The sequence below is a fragment of the Protopterus annectens genome, chromosome 16.part0 (genome assembly GCF_019279795.1).
Source record: "Protopterus annectens isolate FY-2018-M chromosome 16.part0, PAN1.0, whole genome shotgun sequence".
In the NCBI taxonomy this organism is placed as follows: Eukaryota; Metazoa; Chordata; order Ceratodontiformes; family Protopteridae; genus Protopterus; species Protopterus annectens.
The window spans coordinates 67,284,843-67,312,303 of record NC_056750.1 but is presented as its reverse complement, the minus strand read 5'-3'; the positions used below and the strand labels follow the sequence as shown (position 1 = coordinate 67,312,303).

The following is a 27,461-nucleotide window of genomic DNA, read 5'->3' as shown; positions in this document are numbered from 1 at the left end:
AACAGCATCTTTATAGTCTAGCCCATAAACTGTTTTAATTTCAGATATATTTTAGAGTTTGCTGAACTGAGGTTAACCTCCTGTCTTCCAGTTTCCTCTATTAAAACGTATACATTTAAACAGATACAATAGTGCATGCACATTTCTGTTCTCTCCAGAAGGGCACACCGTGGATACATTTCAAACACAAGCTCTTTACAAATACCTTTTCAAATGTCTCTACAAATCAGTTTGACATACACATGACATACAGTTCTACTACATCTGTAACACAACCATCTTGTACAAATCTGGTTGATAGTCACACATGACATAATTATTTACAAAATTCCAGCTAGCTGTGATGGCAGTACACAAGAAGTAAAGGGAACAGAGTCTGTAGAGACAGCATCCGAAAAGAAGGAATCTTCAAGAAAGTGTTTAGATGAGACAGATCCAGAGTGGGTCTTCAAGGAGGTTCCTATTATCTAATCGAACATTTAGGTTAGCGAATACCTAAAATTGATCTGGTAATAGCGAAAGAAAAAAACTGCGAACGGCTGATTTAATGCAGGGAAGGAATTCCCTTGGCCATTATGTGGATTTTTGCCACTTTCCCCACTGTAGAGCGATCTCGGAGTTGGTATATTTAGTTAGGGGGGTGGGGGGCACAGCTCCCCACATCAGAAGGTGTGGGGGGGGGTGAAGCCTACCACTTCATTTTGGTCTAATTTTTTTTTTTTTTGCGGCAGAGGGAATTCATTCCCTACGTTAAATCGGCCGTTCACTGTTTTAATTTTTTGATATTACAAGATCGACGTCTGGGTATTCGTTAACCTAACTGTTCGATCGGGTAATACAAACACCTTCAAGGACACTCCTTACTGGGAACCAAAAACATTCTTGAATAAAATCCTTTCCCCCTTTGACCCTGTGGAACCAGATGAATAGTTCCCTGATGTAAAAATTCCTTAAGTACTTCTGGGAACAAAGGTAACTGTTCCTGAGGTGGTAGAGGAATGCCCATGAAAGGAGGAAGGGATTTCCAAACCATGAAATATCCCTTTTGAATAACTAAAATAACCCATGAGTCTTGGGTAATGCTTGACCAAACTGGAAGTGAAAGAGAGACAGAGAAAGAGAGAGAGAGATAGATGAAGTAGGAGAGGAATGAGACAGAGAGAAGAGTAATAGTCAGATGCTACCTGGTTTGTCAAGAGAGGGCTGCTTCTGTGCAGAAGTCTGAGAAATCTTGGGTGGAGGTGACCTACGTCCTCTTTTCTTACTTTCAGGAGGAGGACAGGACTGTATCCAAACAAAAGCTAGCTTGGAAGGGTAATTCCTCTGTAACTTGGGCACATGTGACACCAAAAGATGTTTCAAGTCCTGTAACTCCTTGTCTTTCTCCTGCAAAGACTTTAACAAATCAGTAGCAGCAGTAACAAACAAGCCATTTCTGTCTAGAAGAGCATCCATCAATATAGCTTGCATGTCATCTGCAGCCTTAGCCAGGAACACCTCCTCAGTACAGATCCTGAGGCAACGGCCCTAGATGATGCTTCTGCTGCATCATAGCTGCACTTAATGGAATAGCGAGCCAACAGAGAAGAAGCCCCTAACCATGACAAGCCAGAACTTTTTCCTTCAGATTCTGTTAGATCAAAAATAGCTTGAGAAGCCTGGAACAGGAAGGCTAAAGCATACCTAGTTATATGAGTTTGGTAATTAATATCACGAACGGCAAGAGTGGCAGAAGTATAGACCTCCTTTCCCAGTCTTTCCAATGTCCTGTTTCCTTATCAGAGGGAAGAAGTTTAGTGGAAGGCAGCAACTTGGAAGGCTTATTTGAAGCTACAGAACCTACTGAAGGGTCACCAGATGGGCACTTGTACAGAAATCTGCAATCATCAGACACTTTGTAGAAATGGTTAGGTTTCTTAGGAGCAGAGGGCTGATAATCAGGCGCTTGAGATGCTGAGGAAAAGGCATTCAGTAAAGCAGGTAAAACTGGATGGACAGCAGATGGCAAAAGAGACTCCATTTGTAGGAGCTCATAATATCTGTTTTGCACATCTGAAACTTGGGAGCAATCCCATTTGAAGTACTCCCTCATCTTAGCAATAGTATCTCAAAGGTAATATCATCAACAAGAGATTCCGGACTAGTAGATTCCTCTTCTGGAGAAGCATACTCCAAAGGTGACGGGACTTGGGTGGAATAGGCCAAGGATTCCTCATCCAAGGAAACCTCTTAATCAGAAGAGTCCAAGGGGGAGCAGGAACAGAGACCCCTGAAGGAGGCTTAAGAGCCATAAGAGCATTAAATAAGCCCTGGGTGAAATTCAGCCACTCACTTTGAGGGCCCCTGTGAGAAGCAACATGCTTTGTTTTTTGCTTTTACTGTCAAAACTTGCTCCCACACCAACATTTGAGAAACCCCCTAGGCCCTTCAGTTATTATAAATCTTGGTTACCCCAACTGTCTAAAACAGACGTCTGCAATGCCTCTGAGAATGTGCCTATAATCGATCTACAGCAGCCTCCGAAGCAGTCTCAGCCGAATAATTCAACCCCAGAACCAGGCAAACCTCCAGGCTTTCATCAGCCTCAAGAGACCTCCAATGTAGAAGGCACAGCTGAAGAGTCCGACCTTGTTTTTTTGGCCTTCCTCTTCAGTAAAGACACAGTGTCAGGCCTAGAAGTACGCTACACCTCCACAACATCTTTCACTAAAAGTTTGAGACAAGACTTTCCAAATAAATAGCAACAGAAGACAGATGACTACATAAAGTCTTAGGCACAAAAGGCCTGGCAAATACTGCAAGTTTTGTGGTTGTGAGTAGTCCTTAAGCATAACAAGGACAGGCTGTAACTATCTTTATGTGGAATTTGTCTCCCAGACTGGCACTTGCCTATTCTGGATGACATGAAAAAAACCCACAGGAAAAAACAGCAGTAAGTAAGAAAATAAAACCCTAATGGGGCACTTATCTGAATTGTTTGATAAACCAGCAAATGACTCGGACAAGCAGACTGATGATCAAAAATGGTGTTTTGACTGGCAGCAGAGAAGTTCTGAGGATGGTATGTCTGGACATCACTTTTATTCCCTACGTATGCCAGAAGCATACGTGCGATGTATGGCGTACCTTAGGAAGTAAAAGGCTTTAGTATACTGGTTGGACATTGCAACCCCTTATGTTAAGAACATTGCAATAGTAGAACAGGAGGACATCTTGGGGTACAGCAGTGAAATTTAGCACTCTCTGCCACATACATTCTATGTGAATAAGTCAAACATGGGAAGGGGTAAACAAATTTAGTTCCTGAATAAGGTCTTTGCCTATACCTGCAATAATGCCGCTAGCCACTCCTGGAATTCCCTGGATGTAGGACACATTGTTCAGGTGGAAATATGGGTCACATGTGGCATTCAGCTCCCCAGATGAACAGAAGAAGTCCCAGAGGGCAGTTCTCAGGGTCTCATTACCAACTGTGCGCATCTTGCTACAGCTATCAATGCCATAACTCTTCAAGGTATGGTTTCCCAGCATGCAGATTCTGGAAATAAATAAAACACAGCAATCATGTAACCTTTCTAAAACATTCAGCAATTTTGTATGAGAACATATTAATTTTAAAACATAAATCTGGTTCTGTAATTTAGCAGATACAAAGAAATCAAGACTGAAAAACGAAACATTTTTTTTCCTTCGTCCTAGAAAAAACCTATCTTATATCTTTCCCATGCATTACAGAATTCTGGCAAAGTTTTTGACATGCCCCCCCCTCCCCACTATAAGAACACTGTCCCAGTTATTACCACCATTTCCTTATATACACTACATACTCAGGGAGTTATTCAACTCAGCAAACTGCATTTAAATGGAGGTCGGTTTATCAGAAAATGTATACACGTTTCACATAAAGAATGGCCAATGGGTGGGGGTGGGGGGGTAAAAAAGTTCCTACATATCCCCACTGTTATATTGTTTTGGAGTTAGCACAAATTAGTGGGACTGTACAGAAGGGGAGACAGACCCCATGTCAGGAGTATGGGGGTGCAATTTTTAGAGTGTGAGACGTGCTTGTACTTTTGAGGATCATACATCAATGGAATTATGTGCATCTAGGGAATTTGCCAAGTTTTCACTCTTATATAATCTTGGAGATAGCATACAGACACATGAGAATGTGGGAATACAAGGGGCTTGCCAACCTGTAAAACAGCTCTAAAATGTTTTAGTTGGTTTCAATGCACTGTGTCCCATATATTCAATACTGATATAAGGTTACATCAATGATTTAGTATATACTATATGTATATATGTATGTGTGTATATCTATATGTATGTATGTCTATATATATATATATATATATATATATATATATATATATATATATATATATCTATGTATGCACATGGGTCTATACACAGTCAAAGTTTTATAACTTTGAATACAATGTTTGAACCATTCCGTTCGAAGATACAAAACTTTGACTAGTGATAAAAAAAAAAAGAAGAAGTAAAAACAAAATAAACTGTTGTAAGCAGGGTGGCAAGCCCCCCTCCACCCCCCCCGCTACTTAAATATACCAACTCTAAGATCGCACCACACTGAAATGAATGGAAACTCCCCTTACGGAGATTTCCAGTTAAACACTCAAACTTGTACAAGTTTGAACTTACGGTCTCGACCATATAAGGTACAAACTTGTACAAGTTCGACTATGTGATAGGAACCCTATGTTTGAGACCATAAGATTGAAGTTTTGACATTTCAAACTGTTTAAATGGAGATCGCTGTGCAGCATAGAATGGTATTGTTTTCCTCGCTGTAGTGGGATCTCGGAGTTAATATACTTAATTAGCAGGGGGTGTGGGGGGTGCCCCCCCTGCAAAAATGTTAAAAAAATGGGTTTGGCTTTATTTTTTTTTATTTACATTTCAAAGTTTCAAAACTTCACTCATGTTCTCGACTATAAGAAAAGTACAGTTGTGTACACTTAGCATAAATGTTCTTGTTTTGGTGTTAGTGTTGGTGGCTCTGGAATTGCCCGCCCCTCCTGTAAGTCTGTATTTGAACACTCCTCCTGGGTCCATCTCATTTGCTCACTTAACCGAGTACAGTGAGATCATATTCTGAGTCTAGTGTTCACTCTGCTTAATACAGAGAGAAGATTTGAGAAGGCCAGCCCACTTAGGTTCTTCCTTCTTCTCTCCTTGCACTTTACTAACAAAAAAAAATGTATCTGCTTTTACTGTATTTGTGTTTCCTCCTACTTTATTTTGCTTTTCTTAAAGATACTCAATTTTATTTATTCTGCTGCATTTATTACTGCTTGGTAGTAGCCTGATTAAATTGTAACTGTTATTCTAAGTCTTTTGGTTTAAGCACTTGGGCTTCATACAGGCTGTTTTACATTAAGAAGGTTTGTGGTCTACACTGTTGTGGCAGGACAGGTAGCTTACATCCTTCTAAGCTGGGAATTGCTGATTGAAGGCCCAGTGTCTGCTATTCTAAAACTGTATTAGTTCTGGATTAAGCACTTGGGCTTCAGGCCAGTTATTCTACATTAAGAAGGTTTGTGGTCTGCACTCTTGTGGGAGGAGAGGCTGGATTCTGCCTTTCTGACCTGGGAATTTCTGGTCACAGGTTTATTGTGCCTGCTTACTCGAACTGTTTCTTTCTGAAATTGGTGCGCCTTGTTGCTGTAGCAGAGAACCAGATTCAGGCCTGCCGAATCTAGCTTTGTTTGTATAACTTGAGCACTGATCCAGGCCATCTTTTTTGGAGAAGGTTCCCCTGCACTCTAGTAGCGGGAGTGTGCAGTTAGAACTTGTCTGACCAAAGACTACTGGAACAGGGCTCAGTTTTGAGTTTTTCTTCTGGTTAATTGGGTAACTTGTTTAAATCAGATTGTTCGTTTTATATATATAAATATATATTGCACTTGATTCATCTGCTTTTACTGTATTTCTGTTTCTTCCTACTTTATTACTAGGGGCACTGACTACAACTCTGATCTGAGATATATAACAATAAGCATTTTTTTATGCGCATTTAAAGTGTGTTTTTGATTGTATCTGCTTTATTTTCTGGAAAAAAAAAATATATACATATATATATATATATATATATATATGTATACTTGTTTCCCGCCTTTCTAAGCTAGTATAGTCCAGTTTTCAGGTTACTGCTGAATTCAGGGCTTTGTTACAAATCTCTGTTTGCCCATACCTTACTTGGATAGAAGGAAGTTTCTCTGTTCACCTGTAAGAGAGGGGAGCTTTGAGCAGCCTATCTGTCCCTGGAGGAGTGGTTTCAGCCCAAAAAAGTAGTAGTTTATTGGCCATTTTGGGCTAATTTCTATCTGTTTCATTTCCCTGCTATAAAAATTTGGATTTGCCCAGTTTTGCACGCCGGGCAGCGCTCGTTAGCTAGGGTATAACTATTCCCGGCTCCACAAAGTCTCCTCTTCAATTTTTCCCTTGGAACTAGACAAATTTTCAACTTAACCACTCAAGCCATTCATTTCTCAGCCCGGCACTTGCTCAAAACTCATAGCAAATACTTATAAATCCTAGCACTACAGAAGGACAAGGCTCTCTATTCGACCTTACCAGCCATTCAGTAAAACAGTTTACTGTACCTATCCAGGCATGTCCAAAGGGCAGTTTCAGGTGTACTCTCCAGTCCAACTGGTGAATCTGGGCATTTTGAGACAATGTTACAACTGTCTCATGTACACAGAAAACCTTCTCCTCCTACCACCAAACACTAACATATGCAAGAGATGCAATAATACAGCCAAACTGGAGGCTAAGCTCTCTCAACCCAAGACTGGATCAGACAGTCAAGAGGAGAAGGGAAATACTGGCATCACACCACCAGTCTCACATAGACCCATTAAACCAGCACCGGCAAAAAAACACACATAAATACACAAAAACATACTAGGAGGCTCTTAATAAAAATCTGCAACAGAGCCCTCTAAAGCAGACATCCAAGCAACCTCCACCCCTCAACACAAACCATGAAACACATACTTCACAAAACCAGTGTGCCACGCAAACACAGCCCTCAAGGCAAAATAACATACCCAACATACTAGTAATAGGAGACATTATAGTCAGGCACACTGACGTCCCACTCACTAGGCTGAATAAGGAAAAGGTTACTGTTAGCTGCCTGTCGGGTGCCAGGATCCACCACATAACACAAGCACTCAGGTCACTCCAGAACAAGTACAAATACGACTCTGTCATTGTCTATGTTGGTGTGAATGACCTGAGCCGTACCTCCTTGGACTACATGAAAAGAAGACATGGAAGAACTCTCTGGTTATGTAGCCCAGGCCAGTATGACCCTGACCCTGAGTAGCATCCTGCCCTCACCAAGAATGATACCATGGTATAAAGAAAAAATTATCAATTTCAACAATTGGCTAAGTTTCTGGTGTCATTCAAAGGGGATCCAGTGTCTGTCTGCCTGGGATGACATGCTCGAAAAGCCATGCTGCTTCGCTAGCGACAACTTGCACCTGTCACCCTTAGGCTTTCGAACACTGGCCAAGGCTCTTGCCACTCCCATAGTGCCTTTTTAGGCAAGGCTCAAAAGACAAACCCACCACCGTAAATAGCACAAATAACAAAAATCTGAGGGTAATGCTACTCAATGCCAGAAGTCTAAACCTCAAAATATACACACTCGAGGCACTCCTCAGTATGGAGAAAACTGATATATGTGCAGTAACAGAAACCTGGTTTACGGCTCCAGAGAGCACCCCCAGCACTACCAGGCTACAACTCATACCATACATTTCGGCCACAGAACCCAGACCGAAATAAAAAAGGCGGGGGAGTATCCATATTCATCAAGGATACCCATACTTCCATATTAGTGGCACAGCATGATGCTTCAGAGATTATCCACATACAACTAACAACGGGCAAAACTGCAATACAAATTGTAGCTTGCTACAGATCACCCACCATGTCCCAAGAACCCCACTCCGCATTTCTAGAAACACTGGGTAACATAAAGGTCCTACAAACAACCTAATATTGGGTGATTTCAACAACCCAAACATTAACTGGGAAAACTACTCAAGTACTAACTCCTTTGCCCGACATTTTCTAGAATTTATAAACTCAAACGCCCTGGAACAACTGGTCAATACTCCCACCAGAGGTGACAACATATTGGACCTGGTCATCACCAACATGGGCAACCAGTGTTCCACACTGGAGGGCAACCCCTCGCTGGTTAGATCTGACCATAAACAAATCACTTTGGATATCCACATTCTGCCCCCACCCCTGGACAAGGAAACCACCGTGAAAAACTTTTGAAAAGCAAACTTCACATTACTTAAGATGGAAGTGGAAAGTTTCAAAGCCCCCATGCTAATGGATAATGCTGTCCAAGCTGCAAAATCCTTTACTAATGCATTCTACGGGCCCCTACAAGAAAGCATGGTTCGTGCTATCCCAAGCAAAACCAAGACTCACTCCTCTAAGAAAAGGAAACCAGTCTGGTGGACCCCTGCCATAAACATGCTATACAATAGGAGGAGGAAATTAGTACAGAAAAGAGTAAAATCCCAAGAAGGGAAGACATCCCTGATCAGTATCAGCAAGAAACTACGATCCCTCATAAAATCGTCCAAAGTAAGCTTTGAAAGAAAACTTGCGAAGGACTCCAAAGATAACCACAAGGCATTCTTTAGCTATGTCAAGAATCTAAGTAGCAATGCTCAGATCCGCTCAGAGTTCGTACAGAATGGAACAAAATACACTGAACCAACTAATATTGCCAACATCCTGGCAGACAGGTTCAGTGCAAACGTTATCCCCCTCTCACCCCCAAAAGGGCCCATAACCATACCAGAAGAATGTAGAGTCCCTGAAATCACAGATACTCAGGTTAAAACAGCCCTCTCCAAAGCCAAAAACACAGCATCAATGGGACCGGACGGTGTCCCAGGCTGCATCCTAAACAAGCTCAAAGACGAACTAACCCCTCACCTAAACGCACTGTTCAAACTCAGCCTCTTCTCAGGTTACGTACCCATAGAATGGCATACGGCAACGGTTATTCCACTCGACAAAGGTGGAGCCACAACAGACACCGGGAACTATCGCCCTATAAGCCTGACTAGCTTGGTCTGCAAGGCTATGGAGCGCATCATCATGGAACTCATTAACAGAGACATTGGGAACCTCCAAACACTGGACCCTACCCAGTTTGGCTTTGTTGCCTTCGACACCACTCCCCATTCTGGTACTACAGACAAGCTCACCAGCCTGAACATAAACCCCTATGTCACAAGATGGGTTGCCAATTGGCTCACGGACAGAACCCACATGGTGAGAGTTGCGGGAGCTAGGTCTCAGTCTACATCGGTTACAAGTGGCATTCCCCAGAGTTCAGTCCTAGGACCACTCCTGTTCGGCATACAGACAAGCACAGGAGGACTATGGCTGACCAAGTTTGCAGACGACTGCAAACTAGGGGCTATAATTGACTCACTGGCTGACACAGACATTCTCCAAAAGGTTCTCACTGAGATGGATACCTGGTGTCAAAATTATGGCCTCAAGCTAAATGCCAAAAAGTGCTTAGTTATTCCCCTTGGAAATAACAAAGTACCCACAAACTACCACATAGGTGGTAGTCCCCTAAATATGGAAAATGTAATAAGGGATCTGGGGAACCAAGTAGATAGTAATCTCGCCTTTGATAATCACATTGCCAAAGTGGTTAGAAAATCCTTCTATGTGGCCCACCTAATCACAAAAGGGTTTGCATCCAGATCAAAAGAGGTCATTGTACCCCTCTACTCATCACTCATCAGACCCATCATACAGTACAATGCCCCATTTGGGATGTACCTTACAAGACACCTGCAACAGCTGGAAAGACCACAGAAGTACCTCACCAAGAGGATCACTGGCCTCAAACAGATGTCCTATGCAGCTTGATTGAAGAAACTCCAGCTGTACTCGGTTGCATACCGCCTGCTCAGAGGTGATCTCTGCCTGACATACAAGGCCATGTCCAACCCAGAATTGATTGTCATGCTCCACCTAAAGAAAACCTTATCCCCTCGAGCCACACGCTCTAGGGATCTAAACCTCACCACAACAATAATAGGACATGCTGGAGGGATAGATTCCTGTCCCAGAGACTTCCCATGCTTTGGAACAAGATTCCAATCTACATTAGGCAGAGCTCCTCATTAGCACTCTACAAGAGAAACCTTGACGACTGGATGGGGAACATAAAGTTTACCCTGGGGGTTGGTGAAAGCCAACACATTCTGGCTAGGCTTATAAATGTCTTCGGGCAGATAGCCTAGTACCTACCTATGAACCTATGTAGATGTTCGAGTGTATTCACTGTTGCAGTCGTCACATTTGGGTTATCTGCTTGCAGTAGCCCTCAGTCAGCCTGATTATCAAAGTCTTGGGTCCTGCGTCAGTTGCTGTCTCATCTTCCATGACGTCAGGTAGTCAGGGGTATAAAGCATGCAGCTGACGCCATTACATCATTTTTTCTTGCCCCAGATGTCAGGTGCCCCCATAATGGGAAGCAATTATATACAAGGTTACACCTCCAACAAAAAAGCAAATACACCAAAAAGCTATAATCATAGTAAACAAGAATAGAGGTATAGTCAATCGAAGTCAGGGGGCTGGAGGGAGGGTAACCAAGACTGCAACAGTGAATACACTCGAACGTCTACATTTATGGTAAGAGTACACAACTGTACTATGTTCTTCGTGTTTCACTGTTGCAATCATCAAATTTGGGTAGATTCCCAAAGCTAAGGATGGGAGGAGGTAATTAGATAGCATTAGGACCGGCTATAAGGCCCTGCAAGACTGTAGTGGCAAAACCAGCTCTGGATTTAGAAAAAATTGTCAAGTGGTAATGCTTGGTGAAGGTATGTACAAAACTCCAAGTAGCAGCTTCTAGGATGTCCTGGTAGGGACACCTCTGAGAAAGGCTGTAGAAGTAGATGCAGCCCTGGTTGAATGCGGTCTAATCCCCTGTGGGGTAGGTTTTCCATGGTGCTTATAGCAGAAATGAATGCAGTGGCCTATCCACTTAGAAATTGTTTGCTTTGAAATGGCGTTCCCCACTGCCTCTGCAGCAAATGCAACCAGCAGCTGTTCAGATTTCCTGAGAGGTTTAGTCCTGTCCAAGTAAAATCTAAGTTGTCTGTGCACGTCCAGTGAGTGCCGTATTCATTCCCCCTTGTTCTGTGGATTAGAAAAGAAGGTCGGCAAATGAATGGACTGATTAACAGCCACACTGGATACCACCTTGGGCATGAAGGAGGGATTGGTCCTGAGGGAACACCCTGTCCGCATGAAAGATGATGAAAGGCTCCACTGCCATGAGGGCCTGTAAATCAGACACTCTTTCTTGCTGAGTGATGGCTAGAAAGAAGGCTGTTTTCCAAGAAAGGAATTTCAACTCGGCATTTGCAGCTGACTCAAAGGGAGGTAGAGTGAGTTTTTCCAATACAAAGTTGAGGTCCCAGGCTGGAGTAGGGGCTCTCCTGGGTGGTCTTAAGTTTTTGGCCCCTCTGAGGAACTGCTGTACTAGTGGATGAGAGAAGAGGGGTGGTTCTGTATTGTAATGAGCTGAAATGGCTGAGGCATGAATTTTGATGGAGGAAAAGGAAAGGCCCTTCTGAAACATCTCAGTTAAGTATTGAAGAATCTGAGGTAAATTGGGCGCTGCTGTGCCCATCCCGAGTTTGGCTCCAGGAACAGAATATTTTCCATTTCTCAGCATAGGATTCTCTAGTACTAGGCCTCCTTGCCTCCAGAATGACATCCATCACTTGTTTACTGAGGGATGGTAACGGAGAGATCAGGTAATTAGCCAGGCTGCCAGGTTCAAGGTTTGAAGCTGTGAGTGCAGAATCTGGCCCTCCTGCTGGGACACCAGGTTAGGGGTCTGAGGCAGGTGCCATGGTGCCAGCAGTCACACGTTGCGCAAGAGGGGGTACCAGTGTTGGCGTGTCCAGTCTGGTGCAATCAGTATTGCCTTTGTTTTGTCCTGTTTGATCTTTAGTAGTATCTTGGAGAGGAGAGGCAGAAAAAGGCATAAACTGATAGGTTTTTCCAGGTGAAGGACAGGGCATCCACTTTCCAAGCTTGCTTGTGGGGAGTCCTTATGCAGAACTTGTCCAATTGGTAGTTCTAACAAACAGGTCTATCTCTGGGCTCCCCCATTTGTTTCCCAACATGTTGAATATCTTTGGTCCCAGTTTCCACTCGTGTGGGTCCATGAGATTTCTGCTTAGGTTGTCTGCCAGTGTATTTAGCTTGCCTGGCAGGAATTGAGCTTGTAGGTGCACTTGGTAGCTCAAGGCTGTGTTCCACAGAGCCATGGCTACTCTCCAGAGAGGGTATGAGTGGGTTCCTCCCTGCTTGTTTATGTACCACATAACAGTGGTGTTATCCATCTTTACCAATAACTGTCCAGGAAGAATGTGGTCCTTGAAGGCTGTCAGTGCATTCTGTACAGCTAACATTTCTTTTTGATTGATATGCAGGTGAATTTGACTTGGGTTCCATTTGCCCTGAATGCACTTCCCTGCCAAGTTAGCCCCCCATGCATAGTCTGATGCGTCTGTTGTTAGGGTTTGGGCAGCAGGGGGTAGACTGAATGGCAATCCCTTGTTTTGGTGGCAGGCCTCTGCCTACCAAAGGAACTCTATCTGTAGACAAGGTATGATAGGAATCATTGATTCTAGATCCTGAGAATTTTGACACCATAGGCTTTTTAGATACCATTGTAGTTTCCTCATATGCAGTCTTGCATATGGAATTAGTAGAATGCCGGACGCTATGAACCCCAGGGCTTGCAGTATTTTCCTTGCAGATAGCTGGGTCTTTGTGGCCAGTAGTTTGAAGTAGACAATAAGAGCAGCAAACAAACAATCCAATAATCAATGAACAACGGACTGGACCAAGAAGTTTAATAGCAAAACTTGAAATACACCACAATCGAAATAAGCGCTTTCGTTTGGCGCCTGCCAAACTTTTTCAAACAGTTAATACATCACTTCCTGTAACTTAAATAGTATTTACCCGTGATGTAAGCAATGATGGTTGACGTCAAAAAATCAATTTAAAAATACAACAGTTGAATAAAACAAACATAAGAATCAATAACAATAATCATGAAGTTCAGTCAAACAGCACATGTTTTATAATTGACATTTCCTTTGTTCGATAAATGTATGTACTGTTACACCAAACATTTCATAACCCCACGGACTCAAAACCTGCACATCATAAATGTAAAGAAAAAAATATATATAATAAAACCAAATATTTGATCAGCATTTGTGCAACATTTGTACCGGTAGCTTTTTAGTTCACCATTTGCATAATTCAATCAATCCGAGTGCCTGTATGCATCAAATAGAACAAATGTGAAATAAAAAATATATATGTTTATTTATAATAATTTTTGTAAACTAGTTATTTGAAATAAATAATAATGATATCAACTCCGTAAGACCATACAAAAACTTCTAACCCATCTATTCGTAATATTCATGTCCATAACACATATCGACTCAATTGATTAAAATTCAACAAATCATCAAATTAAACAACAGAATTTTGTTGTATAAAATACTTACACTAAGCTTGTAAGTGTATAAGTATATTATTGTTCCATAACCCCTGTTTTAATCAACCAATGCTGCCGCCTGTTAGTTCATTTGTTAAATCATAGGTAAAATGCGCTCGCAGTGTGTCACCAAATAACGGTTGATAAGAATACAATATTGCGTAAAGTAAACGTGTATGAAATACATGAATAAAATTTGAAATAAAATCTAACGTGTATGTATATGTTTCTTGGCATTTTCAACCTTGCTCGTATGTTATTCTTCAGTACAACTGTAAAAAGAAGAAGGAATGAAAAACTGAATTACTCTTGTTAACAGTGCGTGTTTCCTTCAACAAGATATTGGTGTTATGAGTGATTAAATCCAGTATTCAACTAATATTATTTTTATTTTTACCAACTAAGCAACTACATTGACGCATGCTTGTGTCATTGTGTATATACTACGAATAATTTATGTGTACTAAAAATATTTTATAAGATACTCACATATATTATGTAATATACTGTATAAATAAATAAGTACATAGTTATAATAAATTGTAATATATAATAAGTAATAAAATATATGAATTATAAAATATATAAAATTTAAAATAAACTTTAATAACAGTATTGAATAAATTGAAATTGATATACTTATATATACATAAATACCCTTGTAACAACAATTTGTATTTATAAATAATTAAATTGTTGTTAATACGATTGTTTTTAAAAATATATCTTTTTACAGTAATTCGTATTTATGTTAAATAAAATTAACATAAAACCATACATAAAAGGTGTGAATGTTGAAACATGCATACGTGGTGTGTTAAGAGTGAAGTTGGTTTACCTAGTTAAATAATGACAACAATATTTACTCTACTATTACTATCTCGTAAGAGATTTCAGCTTGAGTATACTAGCAATCGATGTGGAGTTATTCAAACCTGGCCAATTGTGTGCGTTCAATTTAAGTTGCCATTCCAGTTCAAGTTTTTCAAGTTTTAGTTGCCACGCACCACCCCTAATATCAAGTTTTTGAACATCAAGGACTACAAATTTAAACTTGTGAGAAGTTTCTGTACTAATGTGCTTTGCTAAAGCATTTAAATCACTGTGGTCACGTATAGCTCTGATGTGTTCTCCAATTCGTTCTTTGAGTTTCCTTCCCGTTTTACCTACGTAAAACGTGGTACAATTGCAACATAAGGCACAATATACAACCTTTTCACTATCGCAACAAGCCTTTTCTTTCAAATGAATCTTAATACCATTGATCAAAACTTTGTTGGTTTCAAACACATAAGAGCAATACTTACACCTGCCACATCTAAAAGTTCTACCATAGCCTCTATTTGGTTTTTGTTCTAGACAATTTTTCAAATTCATACCTTTTTTGTATACTATTTGTGGCATTACATCAAAATAGCCATGTAATGATCTATCTGCTTGAATAAGCAACCAATTTTTCTTTATAGTATTATTTATTGCCTCACTGTCCGAGTTGTAGGTTGTAATAAAACTTTTAGTAAAACCTTTAGCATCTGCTGCAATTAATGTTTTTTCAGTATTATTAATAGTTGTAGACACAATATTTCTATCGTCTGTGTCCACTGTATTTTCTGCCATTCTTTCATTAGATATTATAGGGGTGGCCTTTTTAATTAAAGGAGTATAATATGAATTGTCACGTTTAGTTACAACTTCATGCATAATACTGCTTATCAATTGATCTGGATAGCCTCTATTCCTGAACATTTCACTTAAGTTCAAACATTCTTTTGTAAAATCTTCTCTATTGCTGACCATTCTAGAGGCCTTAACAAATTGACCTTTCAACACCGCTCTTTTTTGGGGAAAAAGAATGACAACTATTAAAATGCAATAAACTATTACTATAGGTTGCTTTTCGGTATATTTTGGATGTGAATTCTTTTTTTGTATTGTCCTTTTCCAATAACACATCCAAATAAGCAATAGTAGTAGAATTCATAACTGCTGTAAATTTTAAAAAAGTTGTTGTTAAATTTATATATATTAAAAACTCATCCAATTTTTCAACATTTCCACACCACAAGATAAATATGTCGTCTAAAAAGCGTAAATAGGTCTTACAATACTTAAAATATTGTGATGTAAAACATTCACACCTTTTATGTATGGTTTTATGTTAACTTTATTTAACATAAATACGAATTACTGTAAAAAGATATATTTTTAAAAACAATTGTATTAACAACAATTTAATTATTTATAAATACAAATTGTTGTTACAAGGGTATTTATTTATATATAAGTATATCAATTTCAATTTATTCAATACTGTTATTAAAGTTTATTTTAAATTTTATATATTTTATAATTCATATATTTTATTACTTATATATTACAATTTATTATAACTATGTACTTATTTATTTATACAGTATATTACATAATATATGTGAGTATCTTATAAAATATTTTTAGTACACATAAATTATTCGTAGTATATACACAATGACACAAGCATGCGTCAATGTAGTTGCTTAGTTGGTAAAAATAAAAATAATATTAGTTGAATACTGGATTTAATCACTCATAACACCAATATCTTGTTGAAGGAAACACGCACTGTTAACAAGAGTAATTCAGTTTTCCATTCCTTCTTCTTTTTAAAGAGTTGTACTGAAGAATAACATACGAGCAAGGTTGAAAATGCCAACAAACATATACATACACGTTAGATTTTATTTCAAATTTTATTCATGTATTTCATACACGTTTACTTTACGCAATACTGTATTCTTATCAACCGTTATTTGGTGACACACTGCGAGCGCATTTTACCTATGATTTAACAAATGAACTAACAGGCGGCAGCGTTGGTTGATTAAAACAGGGGTTATGGAACAATAATATACTTATACACATACAAGCTTAGTGTAAGTATTTTATACAACAAAATTCTGTTGTTTAATTTGATGATTTGTTGAATTTTAATCAATTGAGTCGATATGATGGCGCTCACGGTGAACTATTGTGTTATGGACATGAATATTACGAATAGATGTGTTAAAAGTTTTTGTATGGTCTTACGGAGTTGATATCATTATTATTTATTTCAAATAACTAGTTTACAAAAATTATTATAAATAAACATATATATTTTTTATTTCACATTTATTCTATTTGATGCATACAGGCACTCGGATTGACTGAATTATGCAAATGGTGAACTAAAAAGCTACTGGTACAAATGTTGCACAAATGCTGATCAAATATTTGGTTTTATTATATATATTTTTTTCTTTACATTTATGATGTGCAGGTTTTGAGTCCGTGGGGTTATGAAATGTTTGGTGTAACAGTACATACATTTATCGAACAAAGGAAATGTCAATTATAAAACGTGCTGTTTGACTGAACTTCATGATTATTGTTATTGATTCTTATGTTTATGTTTGATTCAACTGTTGTATTTTTAAATTGATTTTTTGAAGTCAACCATCATTGCTTACATCACGGGTAAGTACTATTTAAGTTACAGGAAGTGATATATTAACTGTTTGAAAAAGTTTGGCAGGCGCCAAACGAAAGCGCTTATTTCGATTGTGGTGTATTTCAAGTTTTGCTATTAAACTTCTTGGTCCAGTCCGTTGTTCGTTGATTATTTGATTAGTAGTTTGAAGTAGGCTGTCAAAATAAACTTGTTTCTCTGGCGTAAGGTAAGCCATCTGGGAAGTTGTGTTCAAGCTTGCTCCCAGGAATACAATTTGTTGGCAGGGTACTAGATGTGATTTCTTTTTGTTTATGGTGCACCCCAGTGAGGTTAGAAGTTTCTTTACAAATGCCAGATGTTTTAATAATATGTCATGGCTTTCTGCCTGAATTAGACAATCATCCAGGTATGGGTATATTTGAATGTTTCTCTGCCTGTAAAATGCAATGGCTGAAGCTAGACACTTTCTGAATACCCTGGGTGCAGTAGATAAGCCAAGGGGAAGTGCAGAGAACTGACAGTGCATGGTGCCTACCTGAAGAGTAGGTATTTCCTGCAAGATTCCCTTATTGGAATGTGCAGATAAGCTTCCTTTAAGTCTAAGGTTGCCATCCAGGCATCTTTGCCTAGCATAAGAAGCAGCTGTTGGAAGTGTTAGCATTTTGAATTTTGGGATTACCAAAAAGATGTTTAGAGTAGAGAGGTCCAGGACAGGATGCCAGGAGCTGTCTTTTCTGGGTACCAGGAAGAGTCTTGAGTAAAAAGCTTGTCCTCTTTCTTCTGCTGGGACAGGTTGAATAGCCCTGATACTTAGAAGAGAGAGAACATGCTGTTGAGCCTCTGTTCACTGATTTTGGGGTAGGTCTGGCCAACCGTTTGGGGTTGGTAGCATGTGGAAGTGGAACCTGTATCCTTGGAAGACTATATTTAAAGCCCATTTGTCCTGGGTAATGAGTTCCCACTTTTCTGCATGCAGGGCAACCTTTCCCCCTAAAGGAGCAGGCAGCTGAGCAGGGCTTGGAAGGTCTAAGGTTAAGTCACTGTAACATTTTTCCATGGGGGGTGTCTTACTACTTCCAGCTTTGGAAGTGGGAGCCCCCCACTGCTTAGGCCTGTGTGTGCCTTGAGACTGTAGCCTAGGAGGTCTGCTGCTCCTGGGTTTAGACTGAGTAGGCCTGGAACAGACTGGAAAGGACCAATTCTTAGAAGGCCAATGCCTACTAAATCTGGGAGGCTGTACTTGCAGGAAATCTTTAACAGTTTGCATAGATTTAGTGTTTTCCTCCACCTTTTTAATGACTTTTTCTGCTTTGGTGCCAAACAGGCGGTCTTGGATTAAGGGAGCATCCAGTAATTTAGCTTTAACATGATCTGGCAAATTTTGCTCTTTAAGCCAAGCATGCCTTCTAAGTACAGACCCACTGACAGCAGCCCTGCAAGATGCTTCTAAAGAGTCAAAACCACATTGCAAAGTATGTTTACCAACTTGTTCAGCAGAATGCATTAAATCCTGTAATTCGTTATGTTCAGCACAGTCAGGAATTAACATAATTTTCTGTGTAAGTAGTCCCATAATATGCTGCTGATACTTTAGCATATCAAACTGGCAGTTTAAGGCCCTAATGGCCAAAGTAGCAGAACTGTATACCTTCTTACCCCATCTGTCCAATGCCCTGGAATCTCTATCAGAGGGGGTAGGGTTTTTGGCAGTAGTAGCCTTAATTCCTTTAGGTCCTTGAGAAATCATCTCTGGGTCCGCAGTAGGATTCTTGAAGAGGAACTTGTGAAAATCAGGTACTCTGTAATACCTGTCAGGTTTTCTGGGAGATGGAGGTAAAGTGTCAGGGGCCAGGCTGAATTCCAAGAAGGCATCATCTACAATGCCCAGAACAGGAGGGATAGCTAAATGCCTGTGCTGATGGAGGAGTAAGAATTCCCTAAGCCTCTTTTTGGAGTCAGAGTAATCCTGCTCCCTAAGAGTGTGCAAGGTTTCACCAAAAGAAACATCTTCTGGAGGGGAGGCAGAGGGAATGGAATCTTCTGCATCAAAATCCTCATAGGTAGATAAAGGGAAATCCTGGTAATCAGAAGTAACAGAAATTTCAGAATCCTGATCAGCAGAATCAGAAGGAAAATCAGTTCTAGGTCTCTTAAAGGGGGAAGGCTAGCTTCTCCTAATTAAAGTAATACGGTCTTCAGCCATTCTAATCATTTGTTTCTTAGGCATATGGGCCTGAACATGTGGTTTGGACATCGGTTTTCTAGGCGTGGGTCAGGTTTTAGGCCTAGAAGAAGAAGATGGCATCAGTTTGAAATGCAAGTCTGTAGGCCTGAATACACCCTCAGACGCCGGTGCCTGCACAGTGGCTCCGGACCCATCCAAGGTAGAGACATCTCGCGGCATACCAGACTCCAAATTGGTCTCAGCAGAGGCCTGCGAATCTGAAGTAGCGGGTATCAGGGGCTGCAAAAGCACCTCACTGAGTACCGGCGAACTGGCGACTAGCTTAGCGGAAGCACTGTCAGCAGTGTTGGACCTATGCGGTCTGTCTCTGTCTTTATATTTACGTTTTTTCGGAATATCGGTTGTCGGATGGATTACCGACGAAATTTCTGGATAGTTAAACCGAGTACCAAAATAATTTGCTGCAAAAATAGACCGACGACGACTACTTCGTGGGTTGAATAAAGCACAAAACCGACAGTGAGGGACGTCGTGGTCTGGGCCTAAGCAAGGAATGCAATACGAATGAAAATCTTTATGAGGTATTTGCTTTCCACAGGTAAGACAATTGTTAACTTTTACTGACATCGGTTAAAGAGCAAGAAAAAGGATCCCCAACGGCGTACTTAGCTTTTTTGAAGACTTCGGTTCTGAAACTTGAAAACGAGAATTTCAGGAGTCGGCCGACCGGCACTTGCAAACTGCTTCTGCTTCGGGCACTGCGCGGCAAGAAAGACTGATGTAATGGTGTCGTCTGCATATTTTAGACAGCATCCGAAGCAGGAATCCAAGACTCTGGTATTCAGGCCATCTGAGGGCTACCTGCAGGCAGGTAACCCAAATGTAATGACTGCAACAGTGAAACATGAAGAACATTGACTAGTTACTGTTAATGAAACATAGTTACACCACTATGATCCTGAGACAAAACAACAGTCCATGCAATGCAGCACTCAGGTTCGCCAAAGAAGTGCATGTCCCAAGAGTCATCAGGAAAGGTCATGGCCACAGTGTTTTGGGATCAGGAAAGTACTGCAATGACTGACTATCTTCCATGGGGGCCAAACAGTTAATGCAGACTACTACTGTAACTTGCTTTGCTGATTAAAGGAGGCACTGAAAGAAAAGATGGGAGGGAAACTGCAGAAAGGAATTCTCTTTTTGCAAGACAATGCACCTGTTCACAAGGCTGGCAAAACGATGGATGGTTTGATGAAACTGGGGTTTCAGTACATAGACCATCCACTGTACTCACCAGATCTTGCTCGGACTACTTCCTCTTTCCAAACCTTAAAAAGAGTTTGAAAGGGTGGCAATTTTTGGGTGATTCGGAGGTGACTGTAGCAGGAGAGCAGTATTTTAGTGACCAGACTTCACACTTTTTTTGGCAGGGTTACAGAAACTGCAGACAAGATGTGTCAACTGTGTTGAACTTTGGGGAGTATATGTTGAATAACTTATAAGATTAATGGCTCTACATTATTCCCTTCTTGGTCGGGCTTAGAACTTTTCAGCACCCCTTGGATATATGGTATTTGGAAGACTGCAGGTCACCATCACCCCCACATCAGCCCAGCTACTGCAGTCTCCTCAGTACCAGATGATATTATTTACCAGTTGCATCTTTCTGACAGTCAGATTTTTCACAATCTTGTTTTTAAATTTTCATACCCCCAGTATTAAGACTGTAGTTACAAATGTAATGTGTGACACTGAACGCTCAAATATACATGTTAACCTTTTAAGGTTACGTTACAGAGTATAGCATATATATGATATTGAGCCCTTCTCATTAGTACTAAACTTCTACTCTAGTCTGATAAACATTTTGTCTCCAAGATAGCAAATGCAGTCATTTACGTTTTGTTAGGTTAAAATTAAATGGCTGCTTCCTAGAGGTTATGCAATGACTAACTATGAAAGTACCATCTAAAAACTCTATGGCACCATGAAGTCTCAGGGGGGCATTAACTATGCACATTAACAAATGCAACAGTTGAAGGATAACCAGCATTAAAAAATCAAGTTCGGAATCATTATCTCCGAGTCCAATTCATCACCATCATCATCATCATCATCTAAAGAAATATTGAAAATGATGGGTTTATAGGCTCCTCAGCAATGCTCTGAATTTGAAAAGGTACATGTTGCAACTGAAAATTACCATTTTGTCACTTTGATGGAGAAAATAAAAGAAATGCTCTTCATGACAGAATCTAGTAATGTCAGTTTTTTAAGAAATATCATTAAATGCCATGCATACAAAACAAGCATCTTCAGTAAGCAATACTGTCTCAGTTGGAATTAGAACTAACCCAATTAGATTTATAACTCTCATTTTTTTTTCGCCTCAAACATACCAACAGGTGTTTGGGGACCGTTTCTAAGTTGTTGTAAAGCAGCACTACTGAGGATCTGCATACTGGAGGAGAAGCTCCCAGAAAAAAATTGCTGTTCTCCACCACTATCTGTTTATCTGCATCCTTAAAGAAAATTCCATGGGTCAAGTTCCAGTGTAAAGAAAGGAAAGTTTTGTAAAATCTTACCATAACCATAGATGTCCTTCTCTTCCATGTTGCAGTATTCTACATATGGGTTTACCCTTCTTCTTTTCACGTATGTCCAACCAGTTTTCCAAAGTTTTTCAGTCCCTCTAGGTGCATCGGGTGTCTGATGTGGCTGCAGGAATGTGGGTCATAAAAGTGATGTCTGCATGCACCAGCCCTCACAACAGAAGGCCCCAGTTGGAGCCAGTCCTACTAGGGCATAGCCCATCCAGTGTCACCCAGAAGAGCAAGTGCAACCTGACAGGAGGGGAAGGTGGTTAGGAAGGAATACTGCAACATGGAAGAGAAGGACATCTATAGTTATGGTAAGATTTTAAACAACCCCCTCCCCATGTCCTTCTATTCCAATGTTGCAGTATTCTACATGAGGGTGAGTGCCAAAGTTCACTGGGAATGGGGTGGTGGTCTGGAAGAGGTTTCCAGGAATCCGTGAAGGACAGCCCTGGCAAACCGCACCCTAGCCCTAGAGATATGATCCAGCTTGTAATGCTTGGTGAAAGTGTGCAGTGAGGACCAAGTAGCCGCTTCAAGGATTGTGTTGGTGTCTAGCCCCTTAAAGAAGGCTCCAGAAGAGGTCATTGCTCTGGTGGAGTGTGCTTTAACATTGCCCTGCAAGGTTTTCCCATGGTATAAGTAAAAGAAGAAAATGCCCCTGGAGATCCAGGCCAAAATGGTCTGTTTGTTCACTGCTTTCCCCGGGCCTCTGGGGTGGAAGGAGACAAACAGTTGGTCAGATTTTCTAATGTCCTTGGTTTTATGTAGATAAAACCTAAGCTGTCTGTGGACATCAAGGGAATGAAGTACTCTCTCACTATCCCCCTGTGGATTGGGGAAAAAGGCGGGCAGGTGTATGGCCTGGTTCAAAGATAGGTCATTCACTACCTTGGGCATAGAGGATGGGTTAGTTCTGAGAGTAACCCTGTCAAGGTGGAAGACTAGAAAAGGTGGTGTAAGCATCAGAGCTTGCAACTCTGAAACCCTTCTGGTTGAGGTCAGAGCCACCAATAAAACAGTTTTTCATGTGCAAAATTTTACAGAGGCTTTGTCTGCTGGATCAAAAGGAGATAGGGTGAGTTTTTCTAGCACATAATTAAGACCCAGGGAGGAGCAGACAGTTTCCTGGGCAGTCCCAGGTGAAGTACCCTTTTGATGAAGAGTTTGGCAGGAAGTCTGGATGTTAGGGGTGGATCTAGAGGGAGACAGGCAGACACTGCAGACAAGTTCATAGGTAGGTACTAGGCTATTTGCCCTAGGGCCTATATAAGCCTAGTCAAAAAGGCACCCTGGCTTTCGCCACCCAAGAAAACATTTTTTCCTGTGCCCCTGTTGAGCAGAGCCACAGAACTGATCCCCGGGGTGAATTTCCTGTTTCCCATCCAATCATCAAGATTTTTCTTGAAGAGTGCTAATGAGGAGCTTTGTTTGATATAGATAGGTAGTTTGTTCCAGAGTATGGGAAGTCTCTGGGACAGGAATCTATACCTCCAGCATATCCTGTTTATTGTGGTGAGAAGGTTTAGGTCCCTAGATTGTGTAGCTCAGAGGGATTGGGATTTCTTAAAGTGGAGCATGTCCAACAGCTCTGGGTTTGACATAGCTTTGTATGTAAGGCAGAGATCGCCTCTGAGTAGGCAATATGCAACGGAATAAAGCTGGAGTTTTTTGAGATGGTCTGCGTAGGCATCTGTTTGAGGCCAGTAATCCTCTTTGTGAGGTAATTCTGCAGCCTTTCCAGTTGTTGTAGATGTGTTGTGAGGTACATACCAAAAGGGGTGTTGCATTCTATAATGGGTCTAATGAGTGATGAGTAGAGGGGAACAATGACCTCTTTTTTCCTGGATGAGAAACCTATTGTGATGAGGTGTGCCATGCAGAAGGATTTCCTGACTACTGTGGTGATGTGATTATCAATGAAAAGACTATTGTCCACCTGTGTCCCAAGGTCTCTTATCACAACTTTGGTGTTAAGTATACTACCGCCTATGTGGTAGTTCATGGGTACAGAGTTTTTACCAAAGGGGATGACAATGCACTTTTTGGCATTGAGCTTGAGGCCATGGCTTTGACACCATGCATCTGTCTCAGTGAGGCCCTTTTGTAGGATGTCCACATCGTTAAGAGTTTTGATTATGGCTCCTAGTTTGCAGTCATCTGCGAACTTCATTAGCCAAAGACCTTCTGTGTCAGCCTGTACTTCAGAGAAGTAGATACCAAACAGGAGAGGACCCACGACTGAACCCTGTGGTACTCCATTTGTCACTGGTCTGAAGTCAGACATGGAGTCTGCTACTTTCACAGTGTGAGTTCTGTCAGTGAGCCAGTTGGCAAACCATCTTGTGACACTGGGATTTATACCTAGTTTAGTGAGTTTATCTATAATTCTAGAGTGGGGGATGGTGTTGAAAGCCTTGGCGAGATCTAGACAGGCTGTGTGCTTTTAAAGAAGAGTAGGCCAGACCTGTCTGCAATAGTTCACACAGGTAAGATAGGATAAGAGGGATGTCGCTTGCTAGCGGGTCCAACTGTGTTTTGTGACACCATATGGAAAACCTTTTCCAAATTGAGAGGTTAGATTTTTTTGTGTTAGATTTTCTGGTCTCCTGCAGGACATTGGGCATGTCCTAGGTGTACAGGTGTCCAAAGGGGATCAGAATCCTATCAACCACAGGGTGAGGTGCAGAGACTGCCACTGTGAGTGTATCTGTGTTCCCTTGTGCTGTGTGAGGAGGTCCACTGGGGGGGTAACTTGTGGTGATTGCCCTTGGACAAATGAAGGAGAAGGGGGAACCAGTGCTGTCTTGGCCAGTAGGGAGTCACCAGCAAGATTTTTGGTGTGTCCTGCTGAATTTTCAGCAGCACCTTTGAATCAAAGGGAAGGGGGGGAGCATACAGAAATTTCCCCTTCCAGGAAACTGAGAAGGCATTTGTTGCCAGTGCCTTGGGGTCTGGTGTCCTGGTGCAGAAGCCAGGAAGTTGTTTGTTGATGGAGGAGGCAAACAGGTCTATTTGAAGTGTGCCCCTCTGGTTGACCAGATCCAGGAAAAAGACATCTCTGTGAAGCATCCATTCGTGGTTATTTGAGATGGGCCTGCTGAGATAATCTGCCTGGGAGGTGTAAAGGGAGGGGATGTAAACTGCCTGGAGGGTAATCCCCTGTGAGGTGGCCAGTTCCCACAACAGCAGAGCTAGTCTGCATAGAATGTAGGATTTGGTCCTTCCCTGTTTGTTGAGATACCACAAGACAGTGGTGGTGTCTGTGAAAATCTTGACAGAGGGCCTTGCTGGAAGTAAGGTAGGAAGGCTTGTGGAGCCAGGAGGACTGCCCTCATCTCTCTGACATTGATGTGTTCTAGCACAAACAGACCAAACGTAACCAAATAACAAAAAGCCAAGCCACAATGTAGTGAAGAAAACACGTAAGGTAGAGAATATATGTAGCCTGCTAGATATAGTTTTAACGAATAATATATTCTTGTTTAATAAACAACTTTATCTACAAACATCTGGCGTAGCCATGGGTACATCTACGGCGAATACCTACGCCAACTTAGTTTTATATGTTTGGGAACAAATTCATATTTAATGATGGTAATCAGTTTGCTGATAAAGTTGCATTCTACCAACATTTTGTAGATGACTGTTTTATGCTATGGAAAGGTACACAGGTTGAACTAAATGAATTTCTACAGTATTTGAATAGTACTACTGATTTTTTAAAATTTAAGATGGAAAGTTCAAATGAAAGGATAGTCTTTCTGGATTTAATGTTATATAGGAAACAGGACTGTTTTCATACTAGTGTACATCAGAAGGAAGTACACTCAGAGAGGTATTTACATTTTCAGAGTATGCATGCATCACATGTTTTTAGAAGTGTGGTAACTTCACAGTTTGGTAGAGTAAGTAAATTAAATACAGAGGATATTAACTTTAGGAAGGCTGCAGAGGTGGCTGTGGCCTGTGGCCCTGGTGAATGAGTTCTGAATGCCTGTAGGTACAGTTTTGCCATGAAAGGAATAGCAAAAGCATATGCAGTGGGCTATCCATTTTGAGATTGTCTGTTTGGAAATTGGCTTTCCTTGAGCTCCTAGCATAGGACAAAAGAGCTGTTCTGATTTTCTGAAAGGCTTTGTTCTGTCCAAATAATAATGCAGTTGTCTGTGAATGTCCAAGGAATGTAGTAATCTCTCCCCTTTGTTTTGTGGATTAGGATAAAAGTAGGTAAATGTATGGCCTGATTTAAAGCTACCCTGGATACCACTTTAGGCATAAAGGACGGGTTGGTTCGTAAGGAAACTCTGTCCTGATGGAAGATGATAAAAGGCTGGACAGCCATGAGCCTGTAGTTCTGAAACTCTACGAGCTGAGGTGATAGCCAGAAGGAAAGCTGTTTTCCAGGACAAATATTGCAAATCTGATGAGGCAGCTGGCTCAAAAGGAGGCAAGGTCAGTTTTTCCAGAATGAAATTAAGATCCCAAGCAGGTATTGGTTGTTTCCTTGGAGGTCTTAAATTCTTAGCCCCTCTGAGGAACTGTCTTAAGAGAGGGTGAGAGAATAAAGGTGGATCAGTGTTGTATTCTGCAGAAATGGCTGAGGCATGGATTTTGATGGAGGAGAATGAAAGTCCACTGCTTAGCAGTTCAGCCAAATATTGTAGTATTTGAGGTAAATTCAGTTTTCCAGGATCTGGCCCTTTTTCTCATTCCAGACACAAAATTTTCCATTTTGCGGAGTAAGCTTTTCTAGTTGATGGCCTTCTGGCCTCCAAAATGACATCCTGCACCTCCTTGGAGAGTAGGGTCTGTTGTGATGCTAAGGAATCTTCCATGCGGCTAGATTGAGTGTTTTCAGCTGACTGTGAAGAGTTTTGAAGCTGTGCTGAGTCAGAAGAAGAGGCATTAGAGGCAGGGTCCATGGTGGCGAATGCGTCAGGCTCCTCAGGAGTGGGTACCAGTGTTGCCTTGGCCAGTCTGGAGCAATGAGAATCATCTTTGGTCTGTCTGCTCTGGTCTTCAATAGAACTTTGGGCAGCAGAGGAAGAGGTGGGAAGGCATAAACTGTCATTGATGTCCAACTGAAAGAGAGAGCGTCCACTCTCCAGGCCTTTGGATGGAAGATCCTTGAGCAGAATTTTGTCAATTGGTGATTTTTGTGGGAGGCAAAGAGATCTATGTCTGGCCTTCCCCATTCTTGGATTATTTCTGTAAAAACTTTTGGATGCAACTTCCATTCGTGTGGATCTGTCATATTCCTGCTTAGGTTGTCTGCCAGCGTGTTTTCCTTGCCTGGCAAGTACTGTGCTTGTAGTTCCATGTGTAGGTCCCTCGGCATGTTCCAAAGTGGGCCAGTGCATAGGGTATGAATGTGTTCCTCCCTGTTTGTTTATGTACCACATAACTGTGGTGTTGTCTGTCCTTATCAATAGTTGACCTGGTTGCAGAAGGTCCTTGAAAGCTATAATAGCATTTATTACTGCTAGCATTTCCTTTTGATTGATGTGAAGGTGCTTTTCTTTTTGGGACCATTTGCCCTGGATGCATCGGTCTGTCATGTGC

At 41.1% G+C, this 27,461-nt stretch overlaps 1 protein-coding gene across 1 annotated transcript in view; it reads right to left on the bottom strand.

Annotated features, from left to right (window-relative positions):
* LOC122790513 (solute carrier family 12 member 6-like) overlaps positions 1 to 27,461 on the bottom strand; it is a 1,559,275-nt gene that overhangs the window by 459,529 nt on the left and 1,072,285 nt on the right. Inside the window, exon 9 of the mRNA XM_044058063.1 lies at positions 3,327 to 3,538. Coding sequence (XP_043913998.1) covers positions 3,327 to 3,538 — 212 coding nt within the window. The remainder of the gene's footprint in view (positions 1 to 3,326; positions 3,539 to 27,461) is intronic.